Source organism: Protomyctophum parallelum, assembly GCF_964188405.1.
Source record: "Protomyctophum parallelum genome assembly, chromosome: 15".
NCBI classification, from domain to species: domain Eukaryota; kingdom Metazoa; phylum Chordata; class Actinopteri; order Myctophiformes; family Myctophidae; genus Protomyctophum; species Protomyctophum parallelum.
Genome location: NC_139710.1, coordinates 49,713,980 through 49,728,300, shown reverse-complemented (window position 1 = coordinate 49,728,300; position 14,321 = coordinate 49,713,980). Strand labels below are relative to the sequence as shown.

General features: G+C 42.3%; 1 protein-coding gene across 2 annotated transcripts in view; it reads right to left on the bottom strand.

Annotated features, from left to right (window-relative positions):
• Positions 1–13,806, bottom strand: part of golga1 (golgin A1) — a 33,524-nt gene extending 19,718 nt beyond the window's left edge. Inside the window, exons 1-11 of one of the 2 annotated variants that reach the window (XM_083784328.1) lie at positions 13,633–13,806; positions 11,439–11,779; positions 8,030–8,120; positions 7,089–7,163; positions 6,557–6,654; positions 6,432–6,464; positions 5,971–6,099; positions 4,952–5,121; positions 3,199–3,310; positions 1,892–1,975; positions 1,038–1,163 (exon numbers count right to left, since the gene is read on the bottom strand). In XM_083784328.1, coding sequence (XP_083640454.1) covers positions 1,038–1,163; positions 1,892–1,975; positions 3,199–3,310; positions 4,952–5,121; positions 5,971–6,099; positions 6,432–6,464; positions 6,557–6,654; positions 7,089–7,163; positions 8,030–8,120; positions 11,439–11,567 — 1,047 coding nt within the window. In that variant the 5' untranslated portion in view covers positions 11,568–11,779; positions 13,633–13,806. The remainder of the gene's footprint in view (positions 1–1,037; positions 1,164–1,891; positions 1,976–3,198; positions 3,311–4,951; positions 5,122–5,970; positions 6,100–6,431; positions 6,465–6,556; positions 6,655–7,088; positions 7,164–8,029; positions 8,121–11,438; positions 11,780–13,632) is intronic. The other variant, XM_083784329.1, reaches the window with a different exon arrangement.
• Positions 13,807–14,321: the final 515 nt, after the last annotated feature.

Genomic DNA, 14,321 nt, shown 5'->3' with positions numbered 1-14,321 from the left:
CAACCCGACAACAGCGAGAAACCTTTTTTTTATTTTTTTAATGGTATCCCAGTGAATCAACGAATAGTGACTACAGGATACCACTCATTTTCAAAATTTTACTGTCATTAATATACCTGTTAATACTAAACTAAAAATACTAAACTAAAAAACAAAAGTTAGTAACAGTAACAAGTACATCTCAGTGACATCACAAAGCTGTACTTACTTCATATTGTTACTGTTTTGTCAAACCTCCAGTTCTAGGCAACACAAAATGGGGTGACTTTTTATTTCCAGTTTTCAGTACTATAGAAAAGCGCCCAGTGAGAAACGTTCCGCGGTGAAAAAAAAGGTGCGATTAATTTATCTGTAGTTAATTAATCTAAATTAATCGCAATTAGTCCGGGCCCTAATCATTACAGTACCTTTACAAGGAATTCCACATAAAGCACCTCCCGACCGGATCTCACAGCGATGTAGTAACACAGACCAGTGTTACTACATGGCTGTGTGATCCGGTTGGGAGCGGATGGTAACTTACGTCATGTTGTAGTCACTGATTTGTTGTCATCAGGCAGGAAAGAGGAAACCACAACCGGAATAAGAACTACCCAAAATAATTCCCCGCGATCATAATTTTAGGGCCTACAAAATAAAATGGAATTTTCCCATGGGATAACAAAAGGTATACAGACACCAAGTACACTCACATTCATGTATTTTGTATTTAAAAAGAAATCAGCTAAACTACGTTGCATGGAGAATTGAACTGGGTAGGCCCTAAAATCATGATCGCGGGGAATCATTTTGTGTAGTTCTAATTCCGGTTGTGGTTTCCTGCATGATGACTACATATCAGTGACTACAACATGACGTCACTATACGCTCCCGACCAGATCATGAACCCGAAAAGGAATGCTTCCCAGGCACCTCCTGATTGACAAGCGGCTGCCATGTCACATGACATGCCACATGACATGCCACATGACATGCCATGTCACATGGCATGCCGAGGAGACAAAGCAACCATCAGGCCAACACGCTTCCTTCTTTACCTCCTTCAGAAGCTCCTGCAGGTGTTCATCCTCACTCAGGTTGCCCTCCAGTCGTCTCTCCAGCGAGGCCGCCTTCTCCTGAAGATCAAGCAACATACGCTCCCTCTCCGCGTCTGTCACAGCAGCCTGGGCATTGGAATGACACAGATTATAGGGGGGGTGGTTGGCAACAGCAGTGGTTCCCAAACCTTTGGAACCTGTGACCCCAAAAGAGACATGTTATGTCTCCCGGGGGACCCGAACTAGTGAAAATAGCAGATCTACAAGCCCAGATCTGGCTTTGCACCACGTTGTGGGCTTGTAGATCAGCCGTTTTCACTAGTACTTAAACATTTGTTTGGAATATCTTTGCGTTTTCTTTGATTTCTTCATGAAATTACTCATTGAACATCATTGAATTTAGTTTTTAATTCATGCTTTAATTGGGAATTATTTTTGAAAATGTTTCAAAGATAATAATTAAAAATAAATGAACAAATAAATAAATAAATAAAAGGGATCCATAAAAATGGGTCCCGGCCCAGTGTTTTGGGAACCAGGGGGCTACAGTATCTATCAGATCCTGTGTATTGTTTTCTTTTTTTTTTTAAGATATTTTTTTGCGGCTTACGCCTTTATTGATTTTTTTAAGGGATAGAAAGTAGGCTGACAGGAAACGGGAGAGAGATGGGGGGATGACATGCGGTAAAGGCCGTGTCGGGTCCGGGAGTCGAACCCGCGGCACACCGCGACTGGATCACCAGTCCGGTGCCCAGACCGTTACGCTACGGCCTGGGCCCTGTGTATTGTTAAAGTTCCTGCCAGACTGGAGCAGGAGAAGAGGAGAAGTTATGTATGCACTAGTACTGACTGACCTTTTGCTGTTGCAACTTCAGGGCATCGTGGTCAGTCTGCAACGCCAGGAGGGACCTCTCCAAGGACGCCACCCTACTCTGTGACTGAAAACCATACTGCCGTCAAAAAAGGGCTGCACAGATAGAACTAAAAGGATAAGCACTGTTATCCCATTCTGACCCGAGATCAGATTCATACGAGGTTTCCACTGGACACACACTGGGTCTGATTAACCCATTCTGACCTGAGATCAGATTATAAAAATGTCAGTCGTTCTTCGATTTTTCAAAAATGGCAGACCTACAAGCTCGTAGCGCGCCACTCGGTGGCGCGCTATGAGCTTGTAGATCTGCTATTTTTCCAATAGCTAAAGCATAACATGATGCTGACACCAAAATGGGTTCCCGGTCAGAATGGGTTATTTGAGACGTGATTAAATCACAATTATACGTTTGGATAAATAAAAATTAACGATGCATAATTCAAATGAACAGTTGTTGGCGTTAATAAAATTACTACACTTTAACCACGCTTGTATGCTTTGGCTATTCAGAAAGAGCAGATATACAAGCTCATCATCATCAAAGGTTTGAGTGTCATGAAATGTGTGCAAATGTTGAATATATATGTTGAGTTAACATTGGGTCCATGCTCCCGGGAACAACATGTTTTTGCCATGGGCGTGCGCATTCAAATACATTTGTGGAGGTCCTCGACATGAAAAGGTTTGAGCACCACTGATATAGAAACATACCGGTAGGTCTTTCAGAAAACTGTTAGAACAGTAGAATCCACCTCAGGTCTTAACCCATTCTGACCGGGCAACCAATTTTGGTGTCAGCATCACGTTATGCTTTAGCTATTTAAAAATAGCAGATCTACAAGCTCATATCGCTCCACCGAGTGGCGCGATACGAGCTTGTAGGTCTGCTATTTTTGACGACTGACATTTTTAGAATCTGATCTCAGGTCAGAATGGGTTAATCAGACCAGTGTGTGTCCAGTGGAAAACCTCGTATGAATCTGATCTCAGGTCAGAATGGGTTAATGAATTCATTATGCTGCACCCTACATTAAAAAGTAGTAGTTCACAGAAAAAAAAACACATCCCAATGAAGCCTTGAATTCAGAGATTCTTTCCGTTTTTAATCACATTCCTAAGCCAATACTCGAGTCGAGTCTTCTACCGAGTCTCCTGGTGGAGGACAAAAAGAAAATGATGAATTCAAGGTTTCATGGGGTGTGTAATTGATAGACAATAGGTTATTTTTGGGGGGAATGAACTACCCCTTTATCCGTCATCTCCAGGTTGTGGTCCTGGACTGACCTTCTGGAAGTCTTCAGAGACCTGTTGAATGACCTTCTGCAGCTCCTGGCCTTTCCCTTCCAGCTCTCTGATGTTCTTCTCTGCCTCCTCTCTGGCCACCAGCAGCTCCTCTCTGCACAAAGTCACAGCAGAGTTTCTGACACCTTCCGTCATTTTTATACCACCTCCTTTTTTTGACAGGAGGAAACATTGATTTGATGTATGTATGTGGCCATAGTGAAAGGCAGCATCTGTTGTTCAGTGATGGACAAACAAGCCGTCCCCGTAACCCGTTAGCCACTGTGGGTCCCAAAGAGGAAGGGACTCTTCTTGCCGTTTTGGCCGCGGTGCATTCAGTGTTTATGTTTGGATGAAACAAGCATCATGTTATGCTTTAGCCATTTAAAAATAGCAGATCTACAAGCTCATATCGCGCCACCGAGTGGCGCGATACGAGCTTGTAGGTCTGCTATTTTTGAAAAATCGAAGAGCGACTGACATTTTTAGAATCTGATCTCAGGTCAGAATGGGTTCATCAGACCAGTGTGTGTCCGGCGGAAACCTCGTATGAATCTGATAAAAAAGGGGGTACTTTTGGGGGGTCTGGGGGAATTGATGGCAAATGTTTTTTTCTTATTTTTTTTTCTCCTGGCGAGTCGTGGAAGAAAGGGAAGTTCTATATTTTTCAGAGCGATCACTTCTATGAATTATAATATTTTCATGAGTGACAAGTAAAGGGCCTTTTTAGTCAGCCTGTGCCCAGCTAAAAACCCTCAGCAGGCGTCAGTACTGCTCCCGTTTTTGGCAGCATGGGGAAAACATGGCACAGACTCACACTTTCATTACCTCAACAAAAAAATAAAATCAAACATCTGAGAACAAGGGGGACCAGTGACCACCTTTTACTTTTTGGATGCACGATTGGACGTCAACTCGGAGCTATCGTGGAGGGTGAGGTTCCAATCTCAATCCAAATCACAGCATTCCCGGTGCAAATTGTTGAATGCACCACGAACAGTGGCCTCTGATGAGAGAGACTTGTCTCGACTCAAAGTAAACTCATTAACCCATTCTGACCTGAGATCAGATTCATACGAGGTTTTCCACTGGACACACACTGGTCTGATGAACCCATTCTGACCTGAGATCAGATTCTAAAAATGTCAGTCGCTCTTCGATTTTTCAAAAATAGCAGACCTACAAGCTCATATCGCGCCACTCGGTGGCGCGATATGAGCTTGTAGATCTGCTATTTTTAAATAGCTAAAGCACGACATGATGCCGACACCAAAATGGGTGCCCGTTCAGAATGGGTTAAAAGACTCTCTCAATGGACTGGCCGAAATTCCAATTGAGGACCAAATATCTAGCAAATTGGATTACTCCAAAATGACTGAAGGGGTTTCTGTATAAGCCAAATCAAGAAATGTCCACTTACAGCATAGCGTGGAATCAACCTACTTTATTATTCGATAATGCCTGGGATAGGCACAGCCCTAAGTGCATGGGTGCTTGTTACAGCGTTATGCTGCATCCATTTCAATGTCGAAATGAATACGAAATGTTGGTCAGTAAGTTACAACATACATTTATGTTGGTGTCAATAGTGTATTGGTTTTAATTGCCGATAACATGACGGAGTTTTGCCTACTTTTCACCTGACCTTGAGGAGTTTAACCAGGAGTGCGAAGTATGCACAGAGGGTGACACTTCTCTCTCAGAACTCCCGGTCAAACAGTAGAAGTGCAGCAACAATGTTTGCATCCTGCTTCACCTTTCAATCTCCAGCTCTGTGTTGAGTCTGCAGCTCTCTGCATGCTCCTGTCTCAGAGCCTGAAGCTTGCCCAAGGTCTCCGCTCCTCCTTCCTTAGCCGTGTGCAGCTCTGCCTCTTTCTTCTGGAGCTCTCTGTCCCGCTTGCTAAGCAGCTCCTCCTTCCTCAGCAGCTAAACGCAGACAAACAAAGTATCCTGGTGGTTAGCTGCCAAATTGGCAGGCAGAGGAGATTAACTTAAGGGCCGAGTGATGTATAATGCACTCTGCTCTCTGTGAAATCTTTATATTTTTTAATATTTATTGAATCAATGGTGCTTTAGTTTGGAGTGCCATTTGATTATTTTATTTTTTTATATCGTAGATTTTTCAGGTTTTATAAGACAAAACAACACAGGCAATTCACATTCTGCTTCATACAATAGACAATAGATGCATGTGCATGGAATAAATCAAAGCCACCTCAAGACGGTGAGACCTAAGTGCATTTCAGTCAGTCACACTGGTATAAACCAACAGCAAAGAACCTGGTCTAAGGGGTACGATGAGACACAGGCATTGATATTAATTATGAAATTATAACCCATTATATGCAGGGTCATATCTGCCCATTAGGCCGATTAGGACCGATTAATATTGGGCCTATGACACAGTGTGGCTTTCCCCCCAGTAGGCCTCCTTCACATTCAGTAGATCCTGGGATCTTCTGTGGCCAGATGTAATTTCCTGAGGTCTATTAGGACTATAGTAAATAATAATAAAAATAAATCACCATAATATATATTTTTTTAAATACATATTTAGCCCCATGCTTGAATGCCCCCGCCCCCCTGTCAAAGACCGCTAAAATCCCTAAAACGAAAGAAAGCAGCAAATGAAGAAAAATTAACACACAATTAACACTTAAAGACAGAAGACACATACTGCACAAAAATACTAACTCCTCACCAAATGGACCCACCCATCAGCCCGCCACCGTAGTGTGTGTGTGTGTGTGTGTGTGTGTGTGTGTGTGTGTGTACCATGTGTTTCACTTTAGCCAGCTCCTGCTGCTGGAAGCCTTCAAGCTCATCCCGGTCGTCTCTCTTCTGGAACAGAGCGAGGCTCTGCTCCATCATCTCCTCCAGCCGTGCTGACAGAGCTTCCTTCTCCTGAAGGACACACACAAAAATAAACTGACTGGCAATGTCCAATAATGACATTCAGGATGCTTACCATATCTCCTCCCAAAACAATATAGCAGATCTACAAGCTCAAGAACGACTGACATAGAAACATAGCTTTTTCAGAAAACTGTCAGGATGTAGAAGACATTTTTTAGAATCTGATCTCAGGTCAAAATGGGTTAATTAAAACAGCACTGTGCAAAGCAGTAACAAAGTGCACATGAACACTGAACAGGTTCATTAAAATGGGAATAAATAATGTCTGCAAATGGGATGCAACGTCAGATTTGTGTATTGGAAAGTTAATAGCCCTTTACCTTTTCCAGAACAGACATCTTCTCCATCCATTCCTGCAGCCAAAAGAGGGAAAGATTTTCAGCCATCAATTTTAAAAGCAAAACTACAAAACTATTAAGTAATAATAGAACTCCTCACTGAGTACCTGATCCTTCTTTTCCAAGGCTAGAGTCATCCCCTCGGCCATCTTTGCTCTGCTGGCTTGCTGGGACTCATTCTGTTCCTGGAGTTTCCTCATGGAAGCTGGGCAGCAAAACAGGAGCAAGAGAGACGGAAAAGCAAAAGACAGAAAACTAAAAGCGTGATGTGTGCAGCACAAAACGATACGGAGCCAACGATTACGCAGACTTGGGTTAGTAGCTGTGAAAAGTTGAGTGTTCCATTTTAGAAAGCTTTACAGCCGAGTGCGTGTATCGAGGAAGCACAGGCAAGCAGTGCATGACAACCCACAAACAAAAACACCTAAATCCAGTGTGCCAACTTGAATATTGCACTATGAAAAGCATTGCCCACAAGCCCCAACAAGGCAAAACCTTTAAGAAGCCCATACTGTGATTTGGAACATGTGATTGTTATGACGGAAACGTATGGCTGTGGCACTGAATGCCACAGCCGGCAGGGCAAATGAGAGGAAAGGAAGCAAAAGATGGGAGGAGAGTAAAGGAACAAGTACGTACAATCCTGATGCTTTTCTAACGCAATTTCAAGCTTCTCCTTGGTCTTCTGCATAAGCCGTAGCTGCTCTGCGTAGTCTAGTGGCGGGAGGAGGAGGGTGATGGGATATGGGAGTACCGACAGTACACACACACACATACACAAAAATGTAAATAAAACAGGTAGAGGGCCAGGCCGATGTTGGGGAAGGAGAGGTAGAGGTGAACGAAACATGATGACGGTAGGAAAATGAAAAAGGGACAAACATGTTTGAGAAATAATGGAAGGGGGAAAAAAACATGGTTTTCTTTAGATGAGAAAACCATCCCAGTTAAAAGGCTGCATGTGGATATGCAGCAGTTAACCGTTAAGGAACACAGTCGTCTCATACGCCACCTAAAGGGACAAACAGTGACACCAGTCGACTATGCTGGAGAATAAACTGCTCGCTATAAGCAATTTGCATTGTTCTCAAATTCGTCACCAACAGAATAAGGAAATAGTCAAAAATAACTTTGATATAAAATAAAATAACTCGTTGAGGCCCAGACAAAAGCCCAGTCCACACTAACGATTTGGAACCCAACAAGTCGTCATTACAACAACCACTCGCAAACGGAATCCTAAAACTGCACCGACCTGCAACAGATCAATTCAGACACCGCTGCAAATGGCTCCAAGTTGTAACGAGTTGCCAATCAGTGATGTGGACTGGGCTGGGCCTGAGACTTTATTTTGATATATTATGTGCTTTAATGATGGTTTTATTTGATCGTTCCCCAACCGTGCTCTCTGAGCAAGATGCTCAGGGTTCCCTCGAATAAGAGATCACGGAATCAATGGGACTCACCACCTCACCTGGTTAAACAAAGGTGTAATAACTCGGGAAACGTGTTAGTGTTAGTGCTGCAGATCAAAACAAACAATTTATGCTTCCTGGCGCATACATTAAACAGTAAATTACCTGATAGTTTGGCCTCAAGCTTCCGAATTTGATCGTTCCTTCTGAGGATCTGGGAGGAGAGATCATCTCTTGAGCTGCTACCGTCAGAGGCCTGGATGAAGACAGACAGAGAGAGGACATGCATTAACCCATTTTGGGCGGGCACCCCTTTTGGTGTTAGCATCATGTTATGCTTTAGCTATTGAAAAATAGCAGATCTACAAGCGCTACGTGCTTGTAGGTCTGCTATTTTTGAAAAATCGAAGAACGACTGACATAGAAACATAGCTTTTTCAGAAAACTGTCAGGATGTAGAAGACATTTTTAGAATCTGATCTCAGGTCAGAATGGGTTAAAGGAATACTCCAAGTCTGTCAATCCTCTCTGTATCACAGATGAAGCAACTCCAACACACCCCTAGGGACTTATTCACTTGGGCATCGAAAACGCTACCGCAGTCTCCCCTCTGTCATCAGGCTCAGGACAAAAGGGGAAAACAAAAGGGAAGCCTGACGTATGCTTCGCCGTACGACGTGTCGTATGTTAAACAAATAGCTGATCTGCAAGCTCACAACGTGTCGCCTCCGCAACACGTTGTGAGCTAGTAGATCGGTTATTAAAAATAAAATAAAAGTATCTAAATATTGCTTTGATGCTCATATTATCCTCAGGAAGTATTAAGAAGTTTGCATTAGAATATGCATATAGGGCTGGAATACACATGGACCTATAGCTGCAATTTGCAATACTCTCCATTGACTCCCCAGTCCCCACTTATCCAATAAATATCTGCATTTCCTCAACAAAATGAAGACAATTGTTGCAAAAAACATGTTTATATTACTCCTAAACATTTTGCCAAACATCTCACACAGTCCTATCCTCCTGGTGGAGACCTGTGCCCATTTTAAATTCTAAAATTGAGTCAGAATTGTAAATGGATAGCAGAAGGATTTTGGCGTACCATCATCGTACATAATATTGTTGAGAATATGATGAAATATCTATTTCTACAAGGATATTATATATAAGCAAAATTGTAATAGTAAAAAGGCCTATATGCTAACTATATTATTAGTTTTAGAAAACCGTTTGGTCATTTCTCAAATCAGTTTAACTTAAAATTAAATTGCTTGTGACTTGGGTTAACAATGTCAGTCACCCAGAATTGCTTGTGACTTGGGTTAACAATGTCAGTCACCCAGAATTGCTTGTGACTTGGGTTAACAATGTCAGTCACCCAGAATTGCTTGTGACTTGGGTTAACAATGTCAGTCACCCAGAATTGCTTGTGACTTGGGTTAACAATGTCAGTCACCCAGAATTGCTTGTGACTTGGGTTAACAATGTCAGTCACCCAGAATTGCTTGTGACTTGGGTTAACAATGTCAGTCACCCAGAATTGCTTGTGACTTGGGTTAACAATGTCAGTCACCCAGAATTGCTTGTGACTTGGGTTAACAATGTCAGTCACCCAGAATTACTTGTGACTTGGGTTAACAATGTCAGTCACCCAGAATTGCTTGTGACTTGGGTTAACAATGTCAGTCACCCAGAATTGCTTGTGACTTGGGTTAGACTAAATAATTAACCAAGTGCCACTGAGAAGATAAATCCAATAGCATCAGAGGAGTCTGGGTTGGTTCCACTCTGTAAGGTGACACTAATCAAAGTAACAGACGCTAACACTTTTCTTTTTTTGCCAAAAAGATAGATGATGATACTGTGTACATTCATCATTACAAGCCTCATGGAGGAATCATTAAACTTTCAAAACTCCACGCGATCCAATGGATTATCAAGCTCACTCACGGACTGGAACATGGAGAGAACCGGTCAGAAGGGTGTATGTGTGCACTGGTGCTTGCGTGTAAATAGCCAACTGAGAAGTGGGGCAGGTCTGACATTAGAGCAGGGCTTCAGGTTACACTGGTTTGCCTTCACGACACTGAGCAACACATTATCCTCATCCTGCCGGCACGGCATGCTCTCAAACGAAACAATGAATCGGTCCCCTCCTGCCCCTTATGGCATCTACTGTACTTTAACCCATTCTGGTGTCAGCATCATGTTATGCTTTAGCTATTTAAAAATAGCAGATCTACAAGCTCATATCGCGCCACCGAGTGGCGCGATACGAGCTTGTAGGTCTGCTATTTTTGAAAAAATCGAAGAACGACTGACATTTTTTAGAATCTGATCTCGGGTCAGAATGGGTTCATCAGACCCAGTGTGTGTCCGGCGGAAACCTGGTATGAATCTGATCTCAGGTCAGAATGGGTTAAAGGTCTCCATCAAGCTGACACACCCAGGCAGAGATAACTACTACAAGGCAATTCCATAGTAAAAATATCTACATCATTCAAATCCCTAGGGGCTATGATTCAGTCTTCATGGAAAAAAGGTGCGTCTGGCTAGCTAATATAAATTAATAAAAGATGAGTGGCATCTTCTAAATCACTTCTTATAATACATTTCCACTGATAGGTTGTTGTTTTTTTTTTAGATCCATTTTTATTCCTCCTGGATTGCTTTTAATAACATTTTAATTGTAAATTCATGTCTAGATGTTACTTATTATGGTCTGAGCACCACCACTATGAGGAGAGTGATGCATTATGCACATGTATAGAGCTGGCAGTGATGGTGACTGTCCTGAGGGCTGCATTATATGAGAGAGGCGGCCAAAAGCTTTTATCCCGCTAGTACAGAGGGGGATTACTAATGGTAGGGCAGGGCCAATAGGCCCCAGCAGAAACACTTAGAAAACTGGCCTTAACATAGATATCATTGTGAAAGGCAGTCCTGTTACATGGCAAGGTGAAAGAATACAGACATGGCGGGACGTCTGTGTGGGGGGAAAAACAACAACAAACAACAGTGGCTGGCCATTTCCCAAAGTTGACCAAGCCTGTGAGTATTACTGTAACCCTGGCATGCCTATTTCAGGCTCACAACCGAGCTTGTAGGTCCATTTTCGGTGTGCGACACGTTGTATGACTAAGCCCAGTGTCACAATTATTACATAATCTGTTCCATGTTTAAAATACATTATAGCAGATCTACAAGCTTACAGACATCTGTAAGCTTGTAGATAAACTATTTCCACTTTTTTGTAAAAAGAAAATTGGAAAGAAATAAATTATGAAAAATTGTCAGTGAGTAATTGTCAGTTTTTGTATATTTAAGTTATTTGTCACATCTGCCCTGTGCAATTTGTGATTACGAAGCCTAAAGGACAAAACAGAAATACAAATTCTAAGTAACACTCCAATATTCAATGCAAAAAGCACAATCAAATCGTTAATCACAATTATTTGTGTGACAATAAAATCAGCTTAAATTTGCAATCATGACTCGTGTACGACCAAGTACAAATCAGGCTGAATGGTAACTCATTTCACAGTGACACCCTGCCGGAGATACTTACAAAGTCATCCCCAGAGTCTGCCCCCATTGAAGTGATGGACTCCTTGCTAATCGAACGGGGGATCCGGCCACCGGTCCTGGGAGCAGTGGCCGCCTCCTCTGCAATCTTCTTCTTCAGTTTGGCAAACATTTCTCTCGCTCTCGTTTGTGCCAGTTTCTTTTTTCCTCAGTGTATTATACCACAGAACACCCTCCTCGCTGGACATCCGCTCCCCAAAAATGGTAGTGGCAGCAGTAGTAGCTCAGGGCTCCTCGTTTTGGTGGTGCGAGAAGTACAGCCGTGTGCCGGTGTGGTGTTGTCCGAAAAAGGAAGGCAGGGCTCTCACTGCCATTCTGCTACATCTGAAAAAGATGACGGGTTCTTTTATTTTAAAATACACAATAATGACTGCATCAAATAACATTTAACCCATTCTGAACGGGCACCCATTTTGGTGTCAGCATCATGTTATGCTTTAGCTATTGAAAAATAGCAGATCTACAAGCTCGTATCGCGCCACCGAGTGGCGCGATACGAGCTTGTAGGTCTGCTATTTTTGAAAAATCGAAGAACGACTGACATTTTTAGAATCTGATCTCAGGTCAGAATGGGTTCATCAGACCAGTGTGTGTCCGGCGGAAACCTCGTATGAATCTGATCTCAGGTCAGAATGGGTTAAGAGCAAGCGTCACAGTGTTGAAAATGGGAAAGTAGGAAAGATGCTGGATCACCACCCAGCATTTTTCTGCTGACATTTCTAGCCCTAAACGTGCCAAGTGTCAGAGACATCAGACTCTCTGACAAAGCCACACTGTGGGTGCAAAATCCGGACCATGCCATGCAACCGCTGTGAACCACAGTACGTCTCTCCTCCACTATTTGTCTTTCTTCAGGATGCAGTGTCCATGCTGTAAATCAGCTGCATGCTTGAGCAAAGACTCAATAAATGCTGGTAGCATTTACATACAGGGGCGGCGTTACATACAATCATACATGAACCCTTGATTGCTCCTGATGTGCTGGTTGGCCAAGTTGCATGGATTCCCCCACCATCGGTGTATGAATGGGTGAATGTAATGCACAATCCATGTAAAGCGCCTTGGATAAAAGGTGCAATATGCACCATTTACCATTCAGATCGTCTGGAATAGTAGGGTCATGGTTGCCAGAAGTTTAGCAATAGGAATATCATCACTAATGCACTCTTTTCCAAGACAATGTGAAAGAGCAAGGGAGAGATGCATGTGTCATCTTGTTGTTGACAGTCTTTGTATTGAGTTTGTGCTTAAAATGTACTGTAAATTCTACAAACTGTTAATAAAGATTTCAATCAATCATCTTTATGGCTTACAAATGCTAAGAGCGAGACGTGGCACTGGCTACAGCCCACAATCTGAAATAAACAGCATGCAACATGAAATCACTGTTTCAACAAGTTGAAGAATTTCTTCAATATTTATTGAAAGTCCAGTGTTCTGCTTGACATTAACAGAGACGCTCAATGAATGGAGTCCAAATAACACGTGTAACGTGTTTATCAGGTCTGAACAGCAATAATGACTTATCCGCCACCATTTAGATTGCTGTAGCTCTCAATCTTGTTCTCAAATAAATGTATCATGTAGTCGATAAACCTTTTAAATGTTCTGGTCTGGATCTGCATCTAAAGCATCGTTAAAACACACGGTAAACATCAGGGAACAACTGGAACACAACCCCAAAAAGCTGCCTGTGTTGAATGAACCATGAGCAGCGCTATGGAACGGTTTCTTTCAGCATTGTCCCTCAGAACTGTAATCTACGGAAAGGAGCTTCACAGTTCACACACAGAACCGTCTATGAAACTAGATGGTCTGTTCATTGAATGCTGATGTTATTATCGTTGACGGCTTTAAACTGTCCAAACCGTAGGAGTCTGCTTTCTCGTTGCATTCCATAACAACACCACTATACGCTCTGCCGCATGCATGTGGCCCATATGATGAGTTACAGTCTGCATAAACACAACATACATCATGTGGCCCATATGATGAGTTACAGTCTGCATAAACACAACATACATGTGGCCCATATGAGTTACAGTCTGCATAAACACAACATACAACATGTCCAGCTGGGATACAGAGCTAGCTTCGTGGTCACAACAATGAGAGGCACCACTGTGAAAAGCTATCGCTAGCTCGTTAGCTTGCTCGCTCACACACAATTCTCTTACCATTGTGAAAGCCTATCCGAAGAGTTGACGACGCCGTGCGTGTACGTGGTCTGCTTTTCCATATCCTCATTGATATTGAATGTCTGTCTGTGTGCACAATATCCCAGTTAAAGAGCTGCTATATTCACTGAGGAGGTGGTGAAAGCCAGCCAGCTTCAGCCTCCTGTCCTGTTAGCTCTATGGCTACTAGCTAATGAACACGTCATCAACTGACCACTGACGTCACTCCTATGTCTGCGTTCATTGGACAGTTCTATAGGAGATATACCGGTATATTTTATGTTCTTTTTTTTAAATAATTCCATCCAAGACATAATAGGCCTATAATATAGTTCTAGTATATTTTCTGTTCATTTACATTTGTCCTCCATTCCACTCCGTAGATGTATTTATCGATTCTGACGTGATGACGTCAGAATCGATAAATACATCTACGAGTCTAAATATTAGGCTATACCATGTATAACTTATCTTCTGACGTATTACAAGTATATCACACACACAATATAAAAGCCAAATATACAGCTACAGTGTAAAACATAAATCATTCAAAAAGCGTATATACACAAATGTCAGAATAGAAGAAAAGAAAACAGTCTTGAATCTTGATCTAAGGCTTACTAGAAGTTATTCCACAGTATAACCCTTGCATAATAATTAGCTAGCCTAATAATTGACAGTGCGAACAA